The 27,058-nt window shown below is 39.8% G+C and overlaps 1 protein-coding gene across 4 annotated transcripts in view; it reads left to right on the forward strand.

Annotated features, from left to right (window-relative positions):
- Positions 1-11,544, forward strand: part of LOC134540847 (UDP-N-acetylglucosamine--peptide N-acetylglucosaminyltransferase 110 kDa subunit) — a 101,273-nt gene extending 89,729 nt beyond the window's left edge. For all 4 annotated transcript variants that reach the window (XM_063383838.1, XM_063383839.1, XM_063383841.1 and 1 more), the window contains 4 exons: positions 78-305; positions 4,669-4,921; positions 6,895-7,018; positions 11,160-11,544. In XM_063383838.1, the coding sequence (XP_063239908.1) occupies positions 78-305; positions 4,669-4,921; positions 6,895-7,018; positions 11,160-11,313 (759 nt within the window). In that variant the 3' untranslated portion in view covers positions 11,314-11,544. The remainder of the gene's footprint in view (positions 1-77; positions 306-4,668; positions 4,922-6,894; positions 7,019-11,159) is intronic.
- Positions 11,545-27,058: the final 15,514 nt, after the last annotated feature.

Consider the following 27,058-nt stretch of genomic DNA (forward strand, 5'->3'; position numbering starts at 1 on the left):
CTTTTCGTTGATTTATATCGGTACAGTTGGAACGTTCAGTTAACTGAGTGGAGCGAGCGCGTGGCGGTGTGTCGCAGACGATGATCGCGTCGGGGCAGATCCAGACGTCGGTGAACGGCGTGGTGGTGCAGAACGGGCTGGCCACCAACCAGACCAACAACAAGGCGGCGACGGGGGAGGAGGTACCCCAGAGCATCGTGATCACCACGCGGCAGCAGTACGGGCTGCCGGACGACGCCGTCGTCTACTGCAACTTCAACCAGCTGTACAAGATCGACCCGCTCACCCTGCACATGTGGGTGCATGTGAGTATCGTCCGGTACCGCTCCCTTGTTCTCATAGGTTGAGAGTCGAATCCACGCTTCCACCGGAGGACCACGCAAGTAATTGCGACTGATACAAGTCCACGGAATTGTCCATACACATGTCACCGCACCAGTCCTACATCCCACAACACGTATTGTGTGCACAGCACACCCATTGTTCCCGGTAATCTTCACCCAACCACCGAAGTTACTCCCAAAGTTCCGCACATAACAAACTCTCTAAAACCGCGAACCGAACAGACAAAAAAATGGCGCCTGGTAACGGGATTCTTCCACAGTCTGTCGCCAACAACTCAAAGTTAAATTACCTCCTAACATCATTTATGGACTAGTTTATACGAAACACAGTGTCTGTTCAGTCCGGTTACAAATTATTGAGGGTTCTTCGTAAACTTGCGTTCTCCGTGTACGACATCCACTAGGAGTAATTTTGTGAATGGAACGGAAGTCGCAACCACGCTGCTGCCATCTGTGGCAGATGGGCGCGAACCAAGGTCAACAAAGTGTAAGGAAAACTTTATAGTATTAACTGTTTAATGAATTTCAACTAGATGGGCAGTAGTTTAATAAAATTCATTGTCAAAACCTGGGGTGTAGTAATTTTTCAAGTCTCTTTCGCTTCTGTCGGAGCTGTTTCATTATATAGTTAATAATGTCGGCCTGCATATCAAGTGATTCAGTAGTTCACGGGGCTTCTCCGGCAATGAGTTCTAGCAGCAGGTACGGAAACTACAGTAAAACCTCGCTCGTACGGCCCCCGGTTCGTACGTACACCTCGGTCGTACGTACAGATTTTCAGAAACCATAAAAAATGAGGCAAAAAAAATATGAAAAGTGTAATAAATACGTTAAAGTTTATTAAAATACTGTTGCAACCTGCAGCCTTTATAAGAATTACGGGCTACATACACATTGCGTCCAAGTACAAAATTTAAAAAAAAAAAAAAAAAAAAAAAAAGGCCGCAAATTGATGGAAATTGACTGTCGCTAGTGCGCTGTACGCGGAGAAAGGTCATAGTACTCGGTCAGCTGCTGTTAGGGCGCGGTGTAGCCGGTTGGCTCTCTTTGTTCCCTGAGCTGCGCACATGACCTTCCATCAGCAGCCAGCCAATAGAAGCGAGCGTAGCGGAAAAAAATATAAGCTCCACCTCCCGTGTACCAGTTTTGTCCAGTTCCAATACCAGTTTATTGGTATACGCACCAGTTTTCTCGCTGCCGTGACATGTTCAAGTTTACGTTCATCTTGATGTCTTGATACTAGGGATGGGATTTTCGAATCTTGGATTCGTCGAATATACCGAATCCTATGGATTCGAGGATTCGTAGGATCCGAGGTGGGATTCGAGGTGGGTTTTTAAGAGTTTAAAATTGTTTAAGTAATTTAAAATTGTAGTGCTGGGCGAAGTTTGAAAATTTCGAACCGAACCGAATCCTTACGTTCGGTTCGAAACCTCTTTAAATATATTCGAAAAACCAAACGTTCGTTTAAAAAAAAAATTACGTTTTTATAATTTTCTAACCCCCATTTGAGACCATTCACAAAACAGCACAACAAAATTCCATTACTCGTAATATTCCGACTTTTATCGCATAATCGTCGCCTCAACAGTTTCAAGCGCAGACAAAATAATAATAAAAAAATTTATTAATCGTCGCATAACTCTCATAGCATTTTTTCATATAGGCGCGCTTCGGTTTTTGTTTACTTTAGAGAATTTTGTATGCATTTCTCGTACTACGTAATATAAACTATCGTACAAATGCCAAAGGTATTGAATATTATACCTTTAACTATAGTGCGTGTACGAGAAGTGTTGTAAAATCACCAAAGATTGCGTACCCCATACGTTAAACTAAAGCGCATGTACGAGAACTCTCGTATTTCGGCAAAACTAACGTGATCAAGTTAACACCAAATGCGGTAGGAAATGATTACGTAAATTACGTATTTTAAATTACTGGAATGTATTTTTTTTTTTTTTTTTTTTTTTTTTTTGGCCTTTTTGGTTATAACAGTCAGGTACTGAAAATATTAATTTAATCTTGTGTATTAAAAGTACTGGTCCAGTAAATTTTACAGTACGGTACTAAGTTGACTAGCATAGTCGCGGCAGCCATCATTATTTCTCGTGTTTTCTTTTTTCCGACGCAAATTTTTATAACCACACTGACTTACGTTACGTTTACAATATTATTGTTCTTGAGGTGATTTGCGATGAGCAGGCTTACGTCGATTAAGTTTTCGAAATGGAGAAAAGATAATGACGACCCAGATGACCCAGAACCACCCCAAAAAATGTCTAAAGTTTCTTCTGACGAGCAGCATTCTTCCAAGAAAACAGCAACTGCAGTCAGCGGGTTTTGTAATGTAGATTGGTAACTTAATTCACATTCGGCTTTTTTTTAATGTCCTATTAAAAAGTTTTACTTTTTAAAAATGTTAGGTTATGTCTACCACAAAAATGTTATGTGGCCTTATGCTGAATGTTCGTCATCTTTATAATCTTTTTTTTTTTTTTTTTTTTAATGAAGGTTAGTGTACACTGAAAAAGGAAGATAGTCTTTTTGAAATTTAGATGGAACTTCTTCATGAATTAAAAGTATATATACATATAAAGAAATTAAATGCAAAATGATTTTCTCTAAACTGTTTTCTTTCCTTCATTATTTATTGCATAAACTTTACTTATAAAATGTTTTGCAATGTTTTAATAAAGCTAAGCTATATAATGTTTTAATTTTACATATGGCTGGAGAACCTTTCTTTTTCACCATTCAGTTAAAGACCAAAATGTTAGTGGTTGGTTCATTTTAATTCAAAACAATTATTTTTGTATGAGGTTTGGTTCAAAAAATTTTTGCTATGGTTCGATTCAGTTTGGTTCGAAACCAGAGAACTGAGGTTCGCCCAACTCTAGAAAATTGTATACCTAAACTGTTTTATAAAGGTAACGGAAATAGCACAAACATAAGATAAACTACGCTGCATTTTGTCAATTAGCATAACTACTCGATCATTTCCAACCTTCAATAATATAACATTGCAGAAAAAACGTAACTTTTTTTAAATGGTGTCTGTTATAAAAACGTATTTTATTGAAAACATAGGAAGGATTAATTTAACAGAGAATTAGACAGATGCAAACTTACGTGTGTGGTTTTTGAGGTTATTTGTCTCTATTTTATATCAGGTGTATACACTATGCACTTATTTTACAATTTTATAAATACACATGATTTTTTTTTTAATACATAGGCCTATGTAATTTTTTAAAATAAATGTGTGTTTTTTTTAATAACATGTGGTGAAGTTTAGTGTGGGACTGGGATTCGAGATTCGATGACAAACACTGAGGATTCGAACAAGGATTCGGATTCGACCAAAATGTGGATTCGTCCCATCCCTACTTGATACCAATAATTAATTACGATCCCCAGAAATAAATTGTTAGTTTAAAAATATGTGTCAACTGTACAATACTTCCAAAATTATAAAATACGTATAAAACAGTTACCAAGACTCCGCTCATTTTATCTTGTGAAGTTTATGTCTCGTACCAGTATTACGGCTAAGTTGTGACATAAATACAGAATCAGAACTTAACAATCAGCCACTTTTATACATTCGTGAGTTTACGTTTTTCCCTTGTGCATTTTAGATTGTCTCCTGCTATAATTACTCGGACTTTAACACGCCTAGGCTTAAATTATTATATGTTTAGAAATAAAAGCAACTTTTCATGTTATAAAAAATGTATATTTTGCAATTTAAAATGTGCATTGCCGACTATAAACGTTACGTTATTCACGATGTTTTTAGGCCTACTAGCTAATCTTATCTACTCTTAAAGTACCCACGGTATTTTCTGGTTATTTATGGTTGTTATGTGACGTAAATAGCAGGATGGATTCGATTTTTGAGACGTAATTTGAGTGAAAGTATTGTATTGGACTAAATGGGAACTAAACGGGACCTGAAGAATATAGTGTAAATAACGGTAACGTAAATGAGGGGTTTCGCTGTATGTGTACATTGTAAATAAATTTGCCTATACCATATTATATAAACTTTTTTTCGCATTTTAAAACAAAATATTGCAAAAAAAAATTCCTCAGAAATTTAAAAAAAAATTTTCTTCACCTATAGGTTGCACTTCATTTTTTTCCCCATCAAATCTGGTAAAATTGCCGCGACCTATATGCGAGTAAATACGGTATTACTTAAAAAGATCATGTTTTTAGTTGTATTATAGTGTTGTATGGTGGGTTAACTTGAATCTCGTTGTTGCGTGGTGTACGGGAATCGGCGACCTCGCGAGAGAGAGAGTGTGCGTGCGTGCAGATCCTGAAGAACGTGCCGAACGCGGTGCTGTGGTTGCTGCGCTTCCCGGCGGTGGGCGAGCCCAACGTGCAGGGGGCGGCCCAGCAGCTGGGGCTGCCCCCCGGGCGCATCCTGTTCAGCAACGTGGCGGCCAAGGAGGAGCACGTGCGGCGCGGCCAGCTGGCCGACGTGTGCCTGGACACGCCGCTGTGCAACGGCCACACCACCAGCATGGACGTGCTGTGGACCGGCACGCCCGTCGTCACGCTGCCCGGTGCGTGTCGTCGCTTGGTTATCTACTCGGCCCTGCGTCCATTTAAGAATATCATAACATCAGAATATCAACATGTACATTAGTTATCTACTTGTTTATAGTTTTTATGACAGCCCTGCATCCATTTAATAATATCACAAACACACGTACGTGGAATTTCCACTCGATTCTGACATTTTTTGTTTGTGTTGCCCTCCGGGTGCAGTTACAACATCTACGGGTCGTAGAATGACATTAAAACAGTTGAATATAGTGGGAGAACATTTTTTACATTCATAATTAAATTTTACAACAAGATTTTTTTTTTGCTAACTGAAGGAAGTCGTAAAATCATATTTGGACTTCAAATCATTACAAATCGTATTGAATTTTCGAGTTTTTTTTAACGCGATAGCAAAATTCTCAGGTGTCTAGTAGTAACGGAAGTGAACAGTGACGAGAGCGAGCAATGTCTCGGTGGTTGGCTGCCGGGCTCCGGGCGGGAACACATCTCGGTGCCACGGAACTTATCAGGAGAGGGGAGAGGGGTATCTACTCCACCACTGAAACACAGCCAGACTAATTTTCAGCCAATTTCCTTCCATTTTTTTTTTACACAATTTTTCATGGTTCCTCAAAAACGGGTCATGATAGAGAGGTGGGTGTAATAAATGTGGTTGTAACAGCCAGATTTTACTATACCTTGTTCACATTTTGTTCATAGCATAACAGTTCTTTTTTTTATTATCAATGGTAGTCCATGGTCGTAGCCAAATTTTGTGGTACTGACAAATAATTTTTTCTTGCATGTTTAATATATGTCTAATATTTGGATTTTCAATGGTGGTGAGTTCCGTTCCGCTGCCATTATGAGACAGTGTTACCGTAACTTTGATAATAGTGTGTGTTTCAAATGCGCCCGCTGACAAAGTAACGCTGTTTGATTTTGCTTGGTTTTATTGCGTATTTGTTTATTTCCGACTACACCCGAGTGTTCAGCCAAAGTTTATTATACGCCAACCCGCATGTCAGCCTAGCCTTTAGGGGCATGGTTAGTTGTCATTACTATTATTTAAGGAATTTTCCTGTAAATTTATCACAGTATCTTTTAAATTTCATGTTCGGTCACAAATTTCCTTTCCAGATAATATTTAAATTCTATTTCTGAGTGTTTAAAGCTCACAATGATGAAAACTAGCATGTAGTTTTATGCTATTAGATAATTTCTAGTAAAGATTGGCAAAATTTGAGAGTAAACTAAAATGTAGAACAGCTATCATGGAAAATTCACAGGAGAAAACCTTCAAAGAATAGTAATGAAAAACAAAAAGAAGATAACCGATTCGCCTTGATCGTGGATTATACGTTGTCGTGGATTGTTGCCAAATGTGAAAACATCTTGTGGGTGTCTGAACAAGTGCACTGGAAAGTGACAAATTGTGTAACGAAGTTTCTCACGAGCTACGTAACTTAGATTCTGGCAATTAACACAAGGTTTACCTGCCCAGTGTTTGAACACAGCAGCTATTGCAGTACCTTTGAATATATATATACTGTATAGAAGTCGCCAGCCCAGGTTAAAATTTCTAATACGGTTTTGAGGTAGTTGGTTAATTCACCGCCGCAATCGCCACCATCTCTAGGGCATCGACTTGTGGTGGTCCCTAGCGGACAAGTGTCGTACTCTTCAAACACCCCTTCCCCCTCCCGTTGAACGACCTTGAGCTGCAGTGAATGATGGGTGGGGGGTGCGGGGAATAACAGCGGGCGACAGTGCTGCGCTCTAACGTGCAAATAACAACCTGAGACGATACAGGGCGTTACGGCAGCGCACTGCAGTGGTGAAGTTCCCAAGCTGCTCATCATGCGCTCCTGAAAAACGTAGAGTTAATCCTATCCACTCGTAACTTCTATACAGTATGTATATTCAAAGGCAGTACGGAACAGTGACCGGTGGAGGTTGCACGTGCTGATGAGCGTGCACACGTGCGCAGGGGAGACGCTGGCCTCACGCGTCGCCGCGTCGCAGCTGGCGACGCTGGGCTGCCCGGAGCTGATCGCCAAGACGCGGCAGGAGTACCAGAGCATCGCCATCCGCCTGGGGACCGACCGCGAATAGTACGTACACCACCTCCTGCCTCCTGCTCTGTCGCTAGGGACCGGATCACGTGGTGAATCCAGGGGCGTAGCCAAGGGATGTTGTATGGCTATCAAAGGCTTAGCCGGGGGGGGGGAGGGGGGGGGGGGGGGGTTAGGTGTTCAAACCCTCCTCCCTCCCCCCTTATCACCAAATATTTAATTAATTTCTAATTGATTACTCAAACAAATTTCATATTAAAATTAATAAAAAAAATTACCATTACAATATTTAAATTTAAGAACGAAAAACTGGTTAAATAGCACTATTTTACACCTTAAAATCCAAATTTTTCCCGGGGGAGGACCCCCCCCCCCCCCCCCCCCCCGCTTTAATACGGATTTCGGGGGGGGAGGGGGGCATGCTTCTTAACACCCCCCATACACAAATCCTGGCTACGCCACTGGGTGAATCACCATAAAACTGAAAAGCGTGTTGGTACATCATACACCACCACTACAATTCAATTTTATACACCATAAATAGGTTCGATGGAAAACAGTAAATAAGAATGGGTAATTTCGGTGACAAAAGCAATTTTTTTTTTGTAAAAAATTTCTGTGAAAATAAATTTTCCATTTCAAAAATTGTTCAGTTTTATCATAAATTTGAATGTATATTGTATTTGATGAAAATAGTTTTTTATTAGGTCAAAATTTAACAAGAACAATAGTTAAGTAGAGCTATGACACCTTAAAAGACCGCTATCTCTGTTACAGTCTTAATTTACCTGTTGCAAACTTGTCTCCCCCAATGCACATAAATAGCTTGGACTGAACAAATCGATCTACCGTATTGGCCCGAATATAAGGCGACCCCGAATATAAGGCGACCTGCAGTTTCAGGAGGCCAAACAAATGTAAAAATAATTTTTGGTATAAATTAATGTGAAAATTCATTATACATACATTTTGTGTTGATAAATTGTTTTTGCATTTATGTATAACAATTAATTTATATTTATCACATTACTTATTTAAAATAAGTTTGAATGGCCTACCCTAAAAGTCAAAAGAAAACAATTAGAAAATATTTACATTTTTAAGTATTACACTATAAATTTTTTCGTATGTTTACTCTAATGAAGCTGCATAATTGTCATCTTCAGAGCTGTTTATTTGTCTAGGGCTCGTTCCCCGTCGTTCCACCGATGTGTGATTGTTCATTTTTCACAGTTTACTGTATCTACGAATTTAAAATTTTTACAATGGCTATTAATCCCTCTTAAAATACAGCATTTAACTTTCCGTTTGACTTAAGCTACATATTACCACAGAACAAGGCGTATTACTATTTAGTAGTGTGTTAAACGTAAAAAAAGCAAACAAAGAATGCATCTTGCCGGAACAAAACAAGTGGCTAGCTGACATGATGAAGCATACGGCCAAGAATAACTTCGGTTACGTGACCGCGTATATTTGTCCATATTACTCTCTGACAGAGAGAGTCTGTTCTATGAATTTGAAAGAATAATCTATTATAATTATGAAAGGTTTTTACATAAATAAAGAGTGGATTATTAAAATAGCTTTTGAAGCAACGTACCAAATTCCTGTTAATATGGCGTCTTCGTGCGTGTTCGGCAATGTTCGTTTTACAACAAAGAAATATTGTGGAAAGACAGTTGGCAGCCGTGAATTTCCAAACATTACATCCGAAATGTTTGTAAACGTAAACAATCGTTCTGAAAATAACTGTGATATTTTAGTACAAATATTTCCGTTAAAAATCTGAAGAAAAATTACCGTAAATGTTAACACGCGATTGTACACAAAGTACAAATATGAATTGTGAAATAAAAGGTTGCCATTTTGAGATGCTTCAACATTTACGTTTTTACTCAAGAACAAATATTTTAATTTTCAACTTCAAACAATTGTCAATTACTGCAATATTAGGTGGATTTATGGTTTTTCCCCGTGTGAGGTAACAAAGTTTTAGTTAATATAAAAAATTGTGAACGTTTTGTTAAACAATGTTTCTACTGTAGCTTTCAGCTTGGAACTAATGTTTGCGGTTCTGACGTCTTGGGTGCGAAAATAAGGCGACTTCCAATTTTTGCATCTCTCGTTTATGTAAAAATGGTCGCCTTATATTCGGACCAATACGGTAATATCTTTTTAATTAATATTCTATTTGGCTTCACCAGAAAATCAACCGTTAGCTTTATAACATTGTTCATGAAAATATATATATATATTTTTTTTTCCCTCCATTTGCTTTTATGAATGCTCAATACCAATAATATACATTTTTATTTCATAATTTTTATTGAATTATGATATAAAATAGGGCCCAATTGTTATTCACTTAATGAGTTTAAACGTTCATGTTGTTGGTTTCCCCCTCCCCCCTTTTTACCAATAATTATGTATTTTATCAAATAAGTGTATACAGCTTCAATTTGACTTGCAAATACAGTACAACCCTTTATAACATTCTCCAAGGGACCAACTTAAAAAAATGTTATAAGCAGGAAATCATAAAATTACATCTTCACTTTAAATTACACGTGGATTGATTAAATTAAAAAGTATAGGTAAAACAACACACTAAGTAGAGCAATAGAGTGGAAAATTGGTTAATTTTATTTATAGATAATACTTAATAATAAGCTAAAGAAAAAAAATGTTTTGTACAATACAGTTCAGAGTCGAAACAGAAATATTCAACTCTTTTTCAATTGCAACATACGTTTTGTTGGGATTCCTATCCACTTGGTTAATAAACTGAATTTTTTCAGCTACAGAATATGAATTTCGCTTATATTTTTCGGCCATCATAGCCTAACAATAACCTGAATAAAATTTCAATACGGCGTATTTTAATTAAATATGACAGTGACTACAATAAGTAAGTGAAAAAAAATAGTTACGGTAAAGGTTAACCACAAACAAAAGCCGTGAATATATCCATAGAACATTTAACCATCTCAAGGTGTTAAACCTTAGAAACAAAAACCAGCACCATAGACTACAGTAGCACTGTTGACGACCATGTATCAGTGCACAAAATGTGCATCATAAGTATAACGGAACAAGTCATAGGCTAACGAGCGCGAACAGGACGCCATATTGATAGTTGATCCGGTGCAAGTTGTGGAGTGCGTGTGTACCACGTCTATGGTGAACTACACAAATGTAAACATCTGATGTTTGTATATGCGTGCTGTATTTTCTAGCTATGGTTTCGCTCTAAATTATGACTTTGAAGGAAGGAATACTGGAAATTGTGGCAGTTATCAAAGCAAATTTGAACGTTAAAGGGGGGAATGTAGAAATTTTAATATTGTTATAGGCGGGAAATTAAAGCATTGTAATAAATGAAGAAATGACGGGACCATGAAATTATGGTGTTATAGGCAGGAAAATGTAACAAACGGGAATGTTATAACCGGGTTGTACTGTATTTAAAAAAATTCAATTTAATATTTGTATTGCATAAAAAAAAACTAGTATTTGCACGGGCCTGAAAACGGGGAAACAAACACCAGGTGATGTAGGGAAATGATTGAAGGAGTGTGTGGGGACCCTTGTAGGACGGCGCAAGTGAAGTGGAAACACAGTTTGATAACAATGTCTGTAGGCCTTCGCGGCCATTGTGTCTGAGGTAGCTCGGCTTCAAGGACACGGCCTACAACCTTTGAATATATACACTGTATAGAAGTCGCCAGCCCAGGTTAAAATTTCTAATACGGTTTGAGGTAGTTGGTTAATTCACCGCCGCAATCGCCACCATCTCTAGGGCATCGACTTGTGGTGGTCCCTAGCGGACAAGTGTCGAACTCTTCAAACACCCCTTCCCCCTCCCGTTGAATGACCTTGAGCTGCAGTGAATGATAGATGGGGGGTGCGGGGGAATGACAGCGGGCGACAGTGCTGCGCTCTAACGTGTAAATAACAACCTGAGACGATACAGGGCGTTACGGCAGCGCACTGCACCGGTGAAGTTCCCAAAGCTGCTCATACGCTCCTGAAAAACGTGGAGTAAATCCTATCCACTCGCGACTTCTATACAGTATATATATTCAAAGCTACAACCCAGAAGCCGAGCTACTTGAGACACACGGTGGGGTGGTCGTGCGTCCGTGTGTGCAAGCGTGTGTGTGCGTGTGTGACACAGCCTGAAGGCGGTGCGTGCCAAGGTGTGGCGCGCGCGCGGCGAGAGCCCGCTGTTCGACTGCCAGCAGTACGCCCAGGGTCTGGAGGGCCTGTACCAGCGCATGTGGGAGCGGCACGCGGCGGGTGACAAGGCAGACCACGTCGTTGACAAGTAGTGGGCGTCCCTCTCCCGCCCCTACCCCTACCCTCCCCTCCACCCTTCTCCACCCCACCTACCCCCCTCCTCTCCCGCCGCCGGCGCCGTCTTATTTATTGGCTTGCTTCGCCCAGAGACGGGCAGTTGTTTTGAGTTGGAACAGCACCTGTGTTACGACACCTGATGCGGATTTCGGCTCGGTGCCGTCAGTACCTTTAGTGGGTAATAAACTGCTACGCAACTAAAAAAATTAAACTAACTGGTTTTAAAATCATGTGGTGAGTACTTGGTAAATCTCTCCCACTCCTCTCGCCGCCGGCGCCGTCTTATTTATTGGTTTGCTTCGCCGGGGGGTGTTCGTAATAGCAGCCGAAAGTTGTTTTTTGATTTGGGACAGTACCTTTTGTTACGATACTTGATACGAATTCCAGCTCGGTACCGTCGGTACCTTTAGTGGAGAAAAAAAATGCTACGCGACTAAAAATTTAACTATTTTAATATCATGCGGTGAATACTTGGTGAATATGAAAATGCTGTCTCAAAATATAAAAAGTTCGAGTAGCCTGATTTTTCGTTCTCCGTGATTTTGAAAGCACGTGGGGACCGATTGATTGACTATTTGCTTTACGGCCACTTAAGAATTTTTATTTGTGGCGTGTTGGAACTTTTACCTGTGTTAAACCATCGTTTCGCTTATTTGGTTGTACTCACCCCATGATATGTCCTTGAAGTAATTTTTTTTTATTTAAGAACGTGCTCGTTCAGACGTAATGTAGAACACACGAGGTTTACAAATTCGAGGAGTGCGAGCATCAGGAATTTTCTGGTATTACTGTCCACTTGTATTGTTTTTATTCTTTAAGTATCAGGATCTCGGATGGATACTCGTTGATCCTGGTTCAGGGTGGTGTTGATGGGTATCAAAGTATCGAAAGACCCACCTGTGTGTTTGTGTTTTTTTTTTGTTTTTTTTCCCGACGGGCTTCATTTGTTCCTGCGCCGCTGCCTGCCGTGCGCGTAATTTGCTTGTTTCCGCGAGTGCGCGGACGGTTCAATGTGTTCTTGTCTCGCGGGATGTTTGGAAGACTCTGAGCTGTAGGGAAGTGTGTATCCCTTGAAGGAAGTTACAAAACCTCCACTTGTTTGTGTCATATATGTTCACATTGCTGTTGTGTGTTTCATTATGCTGTTGACTCCTTTTTTTATGTATTTCCTTTCTGTCCATAAAAAAAATTTCAATAAAATCTTGAAAAAAAATTGTATCTTGGGAAGTTTTTTTTTTCTAGCTACATACCTGCATTCAGCCTTACTGGTGTAATCCCGAACACTTTGATAAACATTCTGTTATGTGCGGTAATTAGTTTATATGAAAGGTTTTATTATATACAATTTTTTAGAAAATTGAATTGTGTTAAATTAATACACACTTTACATTAGACTAATAAACTGTTAACATATCTTCCATTATCTCTTTCTCTCTTTTGTCGTGTCCGTGCACAATATCACAATCGAGTTTATAATTAGCATGAAAAATTTTCTTTCCTTTCCTTTTTCAATGTGGATACTGTCCGACCTTTGAATATATATACTGTATAGAAGTCGCCAGCCCAGGTTAAAATTTCTAATACGGTTTTGAGATAGTTGGTTAATTCACCGCCGCAATCGCCACCATCTCTAGGGCATCGACTTGTGGTGGTCCCTAGCGGACAAGTGTCGAACTCTTCAAACACCCCTTCCCCCTCCCCTTGAACGATCTTGAGCTGCAGTGAATGATAGGTGAGGGGTGCGGGGAATGACAGCGGGTGACAGTGCTGCGCTCTAACGTGTAAATAACAACTGAGACGATACAGGGCGTTACGGCAGCGCACTGCAGCGGTGAAGTTCCCAAGCTGCTCATCATACGCTTCTGAAAAACGTAGAGAAAATCCTATCCACTCGCGACTTCTGTACAGTATGTATATTCAAAGGTCCGATTAAAGAAAGTAAGTTGGCCTGTTCCGTACACTTCTCAAGACTTGTCGCCAGCAAGTATTTCCCGGGTGTTAATATTGCAGGTTTTCAGTGTTCTGTGACTCATTCATGTAGTTGTGTCGGCACACGTCTGACGTCCATCAACATTGTCCTGCGACGAGAAGCAGCAAGTGTCGTGGCCTCCAACTTCCGTGCTCCAGTGGCAGAATTATTATTTTTAAGAATTACAACACACAATTAGGTACTTTATTGAACCTTCTGAAAAAATTCAATACTTTCATATCAAAAAAAAACTTTGGAAGAGGGATACGGGATTACCTTTCAACACACAATCCACAACACAGATATAGCAAACGTTCGGGAATAAAGTGTGTGCTAAAACACTTTTTTTTTATTTAGTTCGAAATACTCTTGGAGGATTTTTCCCATTTCCTACAGGTCTGTTTCAATTGCATATTTAAACTTGTGCAGTTATCGTGAACATGAGAGGGTGGAAGCTGTCCCATTGTCAGGTGCAAGTTGTGGTTGGACGTTAGGATTTTTTTTTTATGCAAGTTATTTAAAACTTTATGTGAGGGTCATTCTAACAGTAAAAAAAATCGTTTTGTTTCTCCAGACATTTTTATTTAAGATAACGAAACTGAACTTATTTCGACCACTTGTGATACTTTGGCTATTTTTCTACATAGAAGCCATACAAATTAAAAACATTTGTCATAGCTAGAGACTGTTAAATTTGCGATTTCAAATCCCTAAAGAATAGACTCCATGATCCTCTAATGCACTCGTGCAAATTACATCTGCTGATTGGTTACCGACTCGTAACACCTGTTGACTGGAATGATGGTGATTCGCTAATTCTTCTGTTAAAGATTTTTCATTGGCCCAGAGTCCTTCAGATAAACTATGGCCCAATCACTGAAGCAAAATAATGTCAAAAGTATTTGGACTCTATCCTATCGCGAAATGAATTCGCGAATTTTACAGGTCTCTAGTCATAGCGTATCGCCAGCTTTTCCATGCCTTGGGTATTCTCGCCCACCATCAGGGTGTTGAACCAGTCAGTAATGTCTTGATGTTCGTTTTCACTTTCATAGTGGTTCATGTTGAACCAGACAGTAACATTCTCGTAATGTTTGTTTTCACTTCCGTAGTAGTTCCTGTTGATCCTGTTGAATTTTTCCCTCAATCCTAGATTTTGAGTCTGTAAGTCACAACAGAAGGTCGGCCCTAGTCGTCTTCATCGTGAATATTCGTTGGCTTGCTATCAAACATGATGCACCGTTCTCGAACTGAAGCTACATTCATTACATTACCGTAAACCTCGGTTTATCTGTCTTGTGTATGTCGATAGCCGATAGGGCAATACTTTTTCTCATTTAAAAAAAAATTTGGTTGTATGTAAAGTTGGTTTGCGGACGATAGTTTAACGTGACAACGTCATAACAAAACATTGATGAAATGATTGCATACTTTTATGAATAAAATTGAATAATTTTTATTGAATTATCACTATTTTATACGGATACAAAGAAGGAGTGAAATGAAATCTACAACTTAATTGATAAATCTACTTTTATTTGCACTCATTAATTCAAATATGTTTATTACTTTAACGAAGAGATAATTTTAACTAAAAGTTTTATACATGTTTGCTATTTAACTTCTTCCAATCTGTGTTATTCTGTTAAGGATAGGACGATGATAGGAAAAGTAGGAAACTAATGGGAGTGTTACAAGTTTAATGTGCCTCGAAAAAGTCAAATCGATGGTTGTTCCAATAGAGTGGAAGAGAGATAGATGCGGCGCAAGCGTACAATGAGCGTAACGGGACACTTACGTGCGTGTAGCCGGCGTTCTTCGATTTATTAGATGTTGTCACGTCAAAAAAAAATGCATTTCACTACAAATCTCGCACTTGGAGGTTCTTTGAATTTGTCACACATTTCAAAGTGATTTTGTAAACAATAAACAACCTTCGCGACTTGCGCGTCGGGCTGGTGCGAAGGAACGGACATGGGTGTGTTGCTAGTCGCATCTCGTTCAGAATGAGCCTCTTGTTTACATTATAATAGCTTGTAAGCAAAATATTAATACATGCAGTTGCCTGCAAATGACCCTCTACATAAGTTTTGATCAATTAAAGATGTATGCTTGTTTTGCTTGGTATCTGAGTACGCTGGCAAACATTACACATTAAGCCGCAGGTTAAATTTATAGAATAGTACACGCATCAATTGGAATTACTGGGTGGGGCTTATGTTTAGAAGTTATTTTGGATAAAGGTAAATTGGTTGTATCAAAGAGATATCATAATAATGATAATGAATCATTCTGGTGGTGGAAACTAGTGTAGTGTTAGAAAATCTCCACACTTGTCAAGTGTATCACAGTGGTTCCACTTCACGTTCACACACACGCTGCAGCAAGATGCAAGATGGCAGCTGGTTTTTTGTGATATGATGAGCCAAGCATAAGAAGCCTAAGACGTGCATCAAGTTCTGTCCCTGCCCGAACACGCCCGAATATTCACCTTCGGCCAACCTCGGGATTTGTTTTAATTTTTGCGCAGGAAAAATGAATTCAAATATTAAAAGTGGTCGGTTAGATTAGCTACATTAAAACACTTTAGAACACTATGGACAATTGGTTAGGTTAGTATAGCTACATTAAAATAAACAGAGAAATATAAATATAAATGAAGTTCTAATAAAGTCTTAAGTGACAATACATAAAGGAAGCAATTGATGCATTTTGTACAACAATTTATTCTTGAAAAATTTAAAACAAAAATACGTAGCTGTTGTGTGTCATTTTATAAATCACATATTTACAAATGAATGACATTTTGGACTATATCTGGGGGGGGGGGGGGGGGGGAATTAGCGTATAAAGTGTAAATTAGCAAACAATAGCATCTATAGCATAATGTCAATTTTTTCTGGCTGCTATGGATTATTGAATGTTTAAATGGAATTCCCAAAGTAAAAATTAATATTCAATGCAGTGGTATTTAATTCAGCTTTAATAAGCTGCTCATATGGCTGTAAGCTATATGTAAGCAGTTGTAATATAGTGGAAACATGATACTTGATGCAGTGTAAAACGAGCCCACCACAAAAAGTTCTGAGTTCAGGGGACTTTATCGATGCCGTCCCGAGCGTCGTTTGAAAAGTGCAAACTCGATTGAATCTCATTTTAGTGATCGCCTGGTTCTTGACCAATCCTGTATATTTGATCAACTTTTACCCAAGAATTTCATTGCTGCTTCATATTTTTGCAAGCAAAATAAAAGTCCATTGAGATAATCTGTTCCTGTGTTCTCGTGTACCAGTTGTACAGCAGCAGAGACCTGAATTTTTTATGTAAATAAATAATAATTTTGTACTGTACTTAAGGAGGGCCCCCACACAAGAGACATGTGGTGTGCAGAGCTTCAGAAAAAAAAATTGGTTGTCTGTAAAGTCGGTTTACGGACGATAGTTAACGTGACGTCATAACAAAAGATTGATGAAATGATTGCATACTTTATGAATAAAATTTAATAATTATTTTATTAATAAAAGAATATATACTTGAAATTATACTAGTAATCAGATTTTTAAAATGCAAGAATAATTAACATTTATTGCTGAAATTATTGTTGTAATAAGCAATGAAAACCACATTAACTTTTCACTTGACTTTATAAACAGTCGAGTGGAAGAGAGAGAGATGCGGCGCAAGCGTACAATGAGCGTAACGGGACACTTTTCCGCGCGTGCAGCCGGCGTTCATCGATTTATTAGACGTCACGTCAAAAAACACGCAAATTCAAAACTTCTAGAGATATCCAATCGGTGTGTGTTTATGAAAAAGCATTTAAGAATGCATTGGGGGTGGGGGTGAGTAGTCATACTTAACGTATTTCATTTTTTGAAGTTTTATTTTTACCAGAGTGAAAATGGCTCAAACCCGTGTCTGTATTTGATGAATAGTTTTTAGTCGTGGAAAAAACAGTGCAGATCCTTAAAAAGCTCTCAGGGGACTTTCGTGACGCTTGTGTCTTCGTTTCTCAGCCGTGCAATGTTACTGTCACCGCTGAAACCTCGCGGTTGTCCTGTGACGAGACAGAGGAGACACCGCGCGACACGTGCACAGACACGCCCCTGACCAGGACTTGTCTGCGCAGTTTGGGTGCATCTTGTAACAGCGGCAGTGTCCAGCATGTCGGGGGAGGTTGGACCATGGAGGTTGCCCAGTTACAGGAGCAGTGGTTGCCTTTACTTACGAACGTGGGTCAGTGGCATAGCCGGGGGGGGGGTGTTAGGGGTTCAAACCACCACCACACCCCCCCCCCCCCCCCCCCCCCAGCATCAAATCTTTAATTAATTTCTTATTCATCACTCAAACAAATTTCATATTAAAATTAATAAAAAATTTACCATTACAATATTTAAATTTAAGTACCGAAAACTGCTCAAATAGCACTGTTTTACACCTTAAAATCCAAATTTTCCCGGGGGAGGAGCCCCCGGACCCCCCACTTTAATACGGGGGGGGGGGGGGGGGGCCATGCTTCTTAACACCCCCCCATACACAAATCCTGGCTACGCCACTGACGTGGGTTAGAAGTATTACTTACTTTGCCTCATATAGAACTAACCTTTAATTTTGCGTGCATAAAATTTAATAGAAGTAAAATAAAAGGGCTGGAGTGATACAAATGCAGTTGGTAAAGTATAAATTCAATCAAACTAAAATAGTCAGTATTATTATAAGCTCATTTATATTATTGATTTTTAGTTCAGTTAAATATTTTAGACAAATTTTTATTAATAATGAAAATAAATTATACATACAGGAACATGGTATCACTTATATAAATACACTAGAATAACTTTATAAACAGAATTTCTTTCACTAAACTATAATATTTAAAAGCACATATATATAATTTATATTTGTATTTTTTTTCATAACGTGCGCTAAAGAAGCATAACTTTAAAAATTACCTGATTGTTCCTAGTCTTTAACACATTTCTGATATAAACAGAAGTAAAATAATTAACAAGTTGCATTTGAAGAAAATAAATTAATTAAATTTGTACAAAAAAAATAGAAACGACTTAGAAAGTCAGTTGCAGCCTGGAGGAGTAATTATTTTTAATTACTATATACCTAATTATTTATCACTCCATTGGGTTCACCGGGTGACGCACACAGTGTTTGCATGATACTGCAACTGTTGAGATACTGTGTGCAGCCATAATGCAGTTTATTGCAATTTTCTTTTAAATGTTTTGAATTTGTTAAAATTGCACGAACGTTCTGCAAGCCGGGGAAAACTATAAGAACTATAACTCTGCATGGCCTTTGGGCTCGAAGGAACTGGACTGGCTGGTGGATCCAGCAGTGATTGGCATTCCCCCCCCCCCCCCCTCCTCTTGTAGGCCAGTCAATAAGAAGCAAGGAAAGCACTTTTTACCAGCCGACCTGAAAACTTGATATACAGGGGGTAATTCGAGGACGCTGAATTGAATGGTGTTATTTTTTTTTTTTTTTTTAATCGGACGTGAAGTTTTTGGATAAAAGGGTTAAAAATTGGTTTGACTCAAGTTTTTTTTCTCAGAATCTAGGCGTTTAAGCGAAAAAAGTTTCAAACAAAAGTTGTGGAGAATCAAAAAAATACATTAAAATGGTTCCCAGGTCCATCTTCGTATTTGCAAACATGAGCGAGAAATATTGGAGAGAAAGTAGTGAAGCGTAATTGTAAAAGTGGGGCTAGTGTGCCGGCGAGCGTACGTGTGAACTGAACACAAACGAAGGGTCTTCGGCTATTCTCGGGCCTCTCCGTCATGACTAGCCAGTGCGAGTGAGAGACGAAACCATTTGACCTCTCTTTTTTTATTATCTCACGCGTTAGCGAGTATTTTTCGTCAATTGTCAAAGTTCCTCAGAATTCCTTATCGTAGTTAACAAAACTTACTAAAGTATCATTTAACTGCTATAGACAACAGGAAGTTTTTGAATCACAAATAAAATTAACTAAATATTTCAATTATAAATGCACTAAAAATTGAATTAGAGAATTTAATTTGGTCTCCCTCTGACCGATCATTCGGTATCTGCCCTTGGCTTAATTAAAAAAAGATTGTGCTGTATTTTCTTCAGTGGTACTTAAAAAAGTCCTTAATTAACCGCTTCAGTTAAATTAAGGTGTGTTGCCAAATTAATTGGACCAGGGTGTTCACATTCCGAAAATAAAAATCTGGGAAAAGTGTGAATTGGCCAGGGAAAGTCATGGGAATGCCCTAATGAAGGTGGTGTGAAGGGGGAAATGCCATGCATCAGTCTGAAACACCCGTGTTTCAGCGCGCAGTCAGGCACGCTATGAAGTGGCGTGTACAAAGGTGCTGTTTGAAATAATGAAAATGGAGGCAACTAGGCCAGCTGTGGGGATGTCATAGACGCCGGATTTTATTTATTTATTTTTATTTTTTTTTTCAGAAAATTGCAAAATAGGTAAACTATTTTTTAAAAAAATTAGTTGGTGAATTTTTAAATGTTGGTTAAGAAAATAAGAGAACTTTGATTACAAATATGTGTGCGCACCCCAAGAAATGAAGAAAAGGCCCATTTAAGAACACCGCTACATTCATGGGAGAAACGTTCCCTGGTGAAAAGGGTGGGGGGATAACTTTTATCATTTTCCGCTTTCACAGTGAGCGGGCCTCTTCAGAGAAGGGCTTTTTGATTCCGGGTCCACCCCCCCCCCCCCCCACCTTAACCAGCAATTTATAAGCATGGCTGCATCTGAAACTCTTTAATCATTCATAAAAAGCAGCATCTTCCAGGTTTTTTTTTTATCAATTTTAATATGATTAGAAAGTTAACGCCTGAAAATAATCAGTAGTTTTGTTGACACGGAAGTAGGTACACTTAAAAAACAGTTTCATGAGATAGAGAAAAAAAATCGAGTCGTTATACCAGATTTCCATAAAAGAATGTCCCAGTCTCAATGGTATATTACAACAGTTTAATTTAGACTATTTACAACAAACTAACCAAGTTTTTCTTACAAATGTCGCATATTGTGCACCTTTAGTTATACGGCACACATGCAACCTAAAGTCCAATTCTTCCCACACTTTGGTTAACAAGTCCGGAGTAATGGAAGCTTTAGCCTCTTCAATTCTGTGTCTCAACTCTGGCAGATCATTAGGTAGCGGCGGAACGTAGACACGATCTGTTATAAAGCCCCATCGCATGGCGTTATGTCAGGTGAACGTGGAGGCCAGCGGATAAGAGCTCTGTCGTCTCGACCATTACGACCAATCCAACGGCCAGGGACTTTCACGTTCAACCACTCTCGTACAAAGAGATTCCAATGGGGAGGGGCTCCATCCTATTGCCAAATAAAGTTTACAGTTTCACCTTCCACTAATTGGGGAAAAGAGCCATTATCTTTGAAAGATTTGTGCAATGGGAGTGCATGACTTGATGTAGGTAAGCTTTTGGACATACGCCATGTGCTATTTTTTTTTTGTTTCAATATTTTTGTGCTGTCATTATTTGTAGGGTTTTTTTTCGTTCTGTCAGTCCATTTTCTTTGTTTCTCTGTGTTTGTTAACCATATTCCTGTTATGGAATATTATGTGGTGTTTATATCCTGTTGACAACAGCAATTTTTTGCTTCATTTGTGTTTTTGTCTTTTGTGTTTTTTGTAGTTTTCTTCCACAGACATGCATGTGCTTTAGCAATGGCGTATGTCCAAAAGCTTACATCAAGTCAAAAGAGCCATTCTTTCAACATATCCAGATAAGCAAGCGAGTAAAACAACAAATCAGCAGTAGGCCTACTCGCGCAAAACTGTTTTTTGAGTTACTCTTTTGATTGTGACCTTGAAAAAAAAACACTCTACAACACGCTTGCAGTTGATGATAATTATTGAAGTGTCATGACAGGGAACACGCTGTATTTTTGTCTCCGTTGCCGTTCGCGACTGCAAGGCAGCCGGCCCTTCAGTTCATTGATCCCAGCACGTGGCGCGCGAGAAGTGTCGTGCGTACCGTAGTTACCGTGTGTACCGCGGTTACGGCGCGCGGTCAGCCACCTCGCCGCGGATATAGACCCATACCCCCTCCATCACCCCGCCCGTTGTACGTGCTGCATCTTGACACTCAATTCCAGCCGGGATTCTCAGGAGAATAATTGCCGAGCGTGATGAATACCTAATTACGCAAATTTGTGTTTTCAGCTGCATTTCTGGACGCGAACCACACGTAGTTTCCGCAGCCGCCGCTAGGATTTTGCTGCCGTAGCAGCTACGTCGACTATCGAGTCATTCGATTCGCAGAGCGATTTTTTTTTTTTAATTTTTACATATTTGTAATTTGCTCACCAACAGCCGGACGCTTTTGCGGTGGGCACGACACATACACACGTACATACATAGAAACTATTTAATGAAAAGGCTCCGATAAAAGCGGAAAATTCTTGGAAAAAAAATATTTAAAACCCGACTCATGGCTTGATTTTCTTATTAAAATTCACTAAACAATTAATACTACAAATTCCTTTTTGGCTATGTTAATTCAGGTTCGCTCTATCCGCCACAGATGGCAGCACCGCGGTTGTTAACACATTTCCGTTCCAATGCGACTTCCGTTTCATTCACGGAAATTACTCCCGTCGAAATGCCGTGTAGCGAGAGCTAAGACATTACACATGAAAAAAACTTAAGATTTACAATTGCAATGCTAATAGGAATACCAGTTTTTTTTTTTTTTTTTTTTTTTTTTTTTTTTTTAGTATTTGACGATATGCATGTCTGTATCTTTCAATGCCAACATTTTTCTGTGTTCTAACACTGCGGTGTTCAAGAAAACATCCATTGTAAAAGTTACTCTGCCAGTAACGAGAAAAACATATTGAATATTTTATAAATAAATAGGGACCGGAAAAATTCGCGGGTTCAATGACCTCTAGAATGAACTTTATACTTCTACGTACACTCGGTCAAATGTCGCCCTCTCATTGGCTGCTGTCTTGTGAAGGTGTCCCAAAGTAGCAGCCTGTGCTTCGGTCGAGTGTTTCTCACTGGCCCAGAGTCATCCAGGTGAGTTGTGAGCCAATAGCAGAGGCAGCACTGAGGTGTAACTGTATGAATTTCAGGCTGTCGTGAAATGAATCCGCGAATTTTTCCGGTCTCTATAAATAAAGCTTAGTTTGGACTTACAAAATAGTAAACATGATTATACCCTACATTTCCAGGTTAAATAACGGTCTAAAAAAGAGTGTAGGTAAGAAATTACCATGCAATTATAATGTAGTCCGTGACTGTATAATTGTTAAGATACCGGGAAAATTTGCCTGTTCAATGACCTCCAGGATAGACTCCATTATCCTCTACACACTCGGGCAAATGCCAACTGTTCATTGGCTGCTGACTTGTGAGTCGTCTCGACTGGGCGGCCTGTGATTCGACACTTCTATGAGTGATGGGTCTCTAATTGGCCCTCAGTCCTCCAGATTAACAGTGAACCAATGACAGAAGCAGCGCTAAGGTATAATTATTTGGATTTTAGCATAACACGAAATGAACCCGCGAATTTTTCAGATCTCTATGTAGCACGTGGCTGTATAGTTGTAGTAGGGGGGGGGGGGATCCTGGGTCCAGGGCCCGTAATGCCGTAGTCGAGTGTGTAGGCCGTGCAGTTACGTGTGCGGGTGTAACACGGTGTTGCGGCGTCGCGCGAGCAGGGGAGACGTGGCAACGCCGCGGCAAGATGGCGGGCGGCGGGGCGGGGCCAGCGCGTGCTCGCTCGGCCAATGACCGCGCGGGTCACGTGGCCGCAGGTCGACGACCCCGGAGCCGCCGCCATTGATCGCGGGCCACACGTGTGCAGCGCCGCTCGGAGACTCTTCGTCTAGTCATCTGCCTTCTGCCCGGCGACTGGGGGCGTGCGATTCCTATACACGTAACGCCTTTTTTCCATTGTTTATCAGATAGAGACCTGAACAAAATTCGCGGATTCCGTTCGAGACAGGCTGGAATCCAAACTCGTTTAGCTTAATGCTGCGTCAGTGATTGGACCGCAATTTACCTGAAGGACTCTGAGCCATTGGCAAAACACTCAACCAAAGAAGTATCGAATCATAAGAATCGCAGTAAAACAGGTGTCCCGAGTCGGTAGCCAATGACCAGGTGATAGTTGCCCGAGTGCATAGAGAATCGTGGAGTCTATCCTAGTGGTCATTGAAACCGCGAATTTTTCCAGTCCTTATTTATCAGTAGGGACCGGAAAAATTCGCAGATTCATTTCACGACAGCCTGAAATTCATATAGTTGCGCCTCAGTGTTGCCTCTGCTATTGGCTCACAACTCACCTGGACGACTCCGGGCCAGTGAGAAACACCCGACCGAAGCTGTGTCGAATCACAGGCTGCTACATTGGGACACCTTCACAAGACAGCAGCCAATGAGAGGGTGACATTTGACCGAGTGTACGTAGAACTATAGAGTTCATCCTAGAGGTCATTGAACCTGCGAATTTTTCCGGTCCCTACCTATTTATCAGATGATTAGAGACCGGAAAAATTATCAGTTACGATGGCTTTCAGGATAGACTGAACGTTCTCCTGTACACTCGGGCAAATAACGCAAGTTCATTGGCTGCCGACTTGTAAGTCGTCTCAACTGGTTTGTCCGTGATTCGATACTTCTTTGGTTGAGGGTTTATAACTGGTTGAGATTCGTCCAGATGAACGTAAGCCAATAGCAGAATTATCTAAGAGGTATGTGTGTTTGAATTCTAGCCTATCACCGAATGAATCCGCGAATTTTGCAGGTCTCTAATCATTAGTAGGGACCAGACAAATTCGCGCGTTCAATGACCTCTAGGATGAACTTTATAGTTCTATCATCCAGGTGAGTTGTGAGTCAATAGCAGAGGCAGCACTGAGGTATAACTATATGAATTTTAGGCTGTCGTCAAACGAATCCGCGAATTTTTCCGGTCTCTAATGATTATTAGTAGAGACCGAAAAAATTCGCGGATTTATTTCACGATATGATCGAATCCAAACAACTGTACCTTTATTTTGCTTCTCCGATTAGCTCACAGTTTATCTGAAGGATTTTGAGCCAGTGAAAAACCTTCAACCAATAAAGTATCGAATCGCAAGCGTCCCAGTTAACAAGTGTCACGAGTCAGTGGCCAATGAGCGGGTGGCATTTGCCCGAGTGTTGTAGGGAATTTTGGATTCTATCCTAGAGGTCATCCAAAGCGCGAATTTTTCCAGACACTTAATTATTAGGCGCATGCATATTTCGCGAAATAAAATTCCTAGTCTAGCTGAAAGTTAAAACACTTTAGCATCGTCTGTGTTTCGTGATTGGGTGAGTTTCTCTCAGGAGCATGTATATTGTTGCAACAGCGACCACAGTAACTCAGTGCGGAAGCAAGTGGCTTCAAACCAGTACTCAGGATGCACTTAACTTTAGTTGTGACCTTGAACCAACACACTACAGCGCTTACAGTTGATACTGGGACATGATTTCATGGACACTCTGAATAATGGCCCCCATAGATAGAGTCTGGAAAAATTCGCGCTTTGGATGACCTCTAGGATAGATTCCAAAATTCCCTACAACACTCGGGCAAATGCCACCTGCTCATTGGCTATTGACTCGTGACACTTGTTAACTGGGACGCTTGCGATTTGATACTTTATTGGTTGAAGGTTTTTCACTGGCTCAAAATCCTTCAGATAAACTGTGAGCTAATCGGAGAAGCAAAATAAAGGTACAGTTGTTTGGATTCGATCATATCGTGAAATGAATCCGCGAATGTTTTTCGGTCTCTACCCATAGATAGAGATAGGAAAAATTCGCGGGTTCAATGACCTCCAGGGATAGACTCCAATATCCTCTACACACTCGGGCAAATGCCACCTGTTCATTAGCTGCTGACTTGTGAGTCGTCTCGACTGGGTGGCCTGTGATTCGACACTTCTATGAGTGAGGGGTCTCTAATTGGCCCTCAGTCCTCCAGATTAACAGTGGACCAATGGCAGAAGCAGCACTAAGGTATAATTATTTGAATTTTAGCATAACACGAAATGAACCCGCGAGTTTTTCAGGTCTCTACCCATGGATAAGCAGCACGGAGTTACAATAGACGCTCGCGGAGCGCATGCTGGGATGTGGACGGTGCGGCGCGGGGAGCGGGCAGGTAGCCGGCGCCTACAGACGCCGCGACGCCCGAGGCGAACCAGGCGACGCCGAGGTCGTCGACCCCCGCTGCGCTGTTGCCAAGTCTCCGCCCCTCCTTGCCCCCCTTCCCCCCTTCCCGCCTTCCCGTATCTGGCGCCTCCCGGCAAGGGAAGCCGTCTTCTCACACGAGAGAGAGACAAATCCCGTAGTTCGTGTTTTTTTTTTTTTTTTTTTCCCCGTATCTTTAATGTAGCTATCCTAACCAGATCTACCGTCCACAATGTTTTAAAGTATTTATTATGTAGCTAACCCAGGGCCGGATTCAGAGGTCTGGAGGCCTCGGGGCAACAGAGGAGCGGAGGCCCCCTGGCCCCAAATTATTTTACAAATAAAATGAACAATTTTTTTTTCAGTCGAGTTTTCCAATAAATAATTTATTGTGAAATCAAGTAGATTATCTTAGTATTTAAAAAAACATACATAGATATAATCGGAGACAAGAATTATATGAAATTAAATTTGAATGTTAATGAATATTTCTGTTAATATTTAACAATAATATAATCATGTATGTACAAAGTACTGTAGGTGAAGGTAAAACAGCGAAAAAAGAATATCAAAGGATTTGTGGGGCCCTCCGTTTGTGGAGTTGCCCCGGTTGCCCTCCCCTAAATCCGGCCCTGAGCTAACCCAACCTAATTGACCATTAGTATCCTTTTATCAACAAACCTAAGATGCACGATCGGGCGTTTGGCTCTCTCGTCTGTGAAAATACGGCTTCCCGCCCGGCGACCAACATTTCACAGGATGGCGGGAAAAAGGCTACATACATTCAATCAAAACTACATAGCCTATGTGCTTTTAAATATTATACTTTAGAGATTGATATTGAATACTGGTCCATATCGTTTAAAACATTAGTGATGGAAATGTGTATTTATATAAGTGAGGTTTATGATCCCGTATGTATAATTTATGAATTATAAATCATCCCATCATAATTTAATAAAAAATTAAAATAAAAAAATTATAATAAACTTTTAGCATATTTATTGATTGTCATTTTTATTAACACTTATATAGATTATTTTACATTAAATAATTAATTTTATACGCGCGTTTATATTAATACTGAATATTTAATTATGTTTTGCTTTTATTGGATTTATACTTTACCAACTGTATTTATAATATTCCTCCAGTCCTTTTAATATTTTTATTTCAATTATTTGCATGCAAAATTAAAATTCGTTTGTTATTACGCCAAGTAGGTAAGTATAACTTATAACGCACTTACCTAAATACACGCATCCGTTTTTTTTCTCTCTCTCTCTCTTGTCTGGTTATCGTTCTACTTCAAACAAAGTGTCTGCTGAGTTACGATTGCTGTCACCTAAAAGTCACGTATCTTTGTGAAGATCAAAAAGTCTCCCGAGAAAAAAATAATCCATATAAATAGAGACCTGAAAAATTCGCGGTTTCATTTCGCGATATGCTAGAATCCAAATGTGTTTAACCTTTCGCTGCTTCAGTGATTGGACCACAGGTTGTCTGAAGGAATCACAACCAATGAATAATCCTCAACGAAAGAAT

This window comes from Bacillus rossius, chromosome 17 (assembly GCF_032445375.1).
Source record: "Bacillus rossius redtenbacheri isolate Brsri chromosome 17, Brsri_v3, whole genome shotgun sequence".
In the NCBI taxonomy this organism is placed as follows: domain Eukaryota; kingdom Metazoa; phylum Arthropoda; class Insecta; order Phasmatodea; family Bacillidae; genus Bacillus; species Bacillus rossius.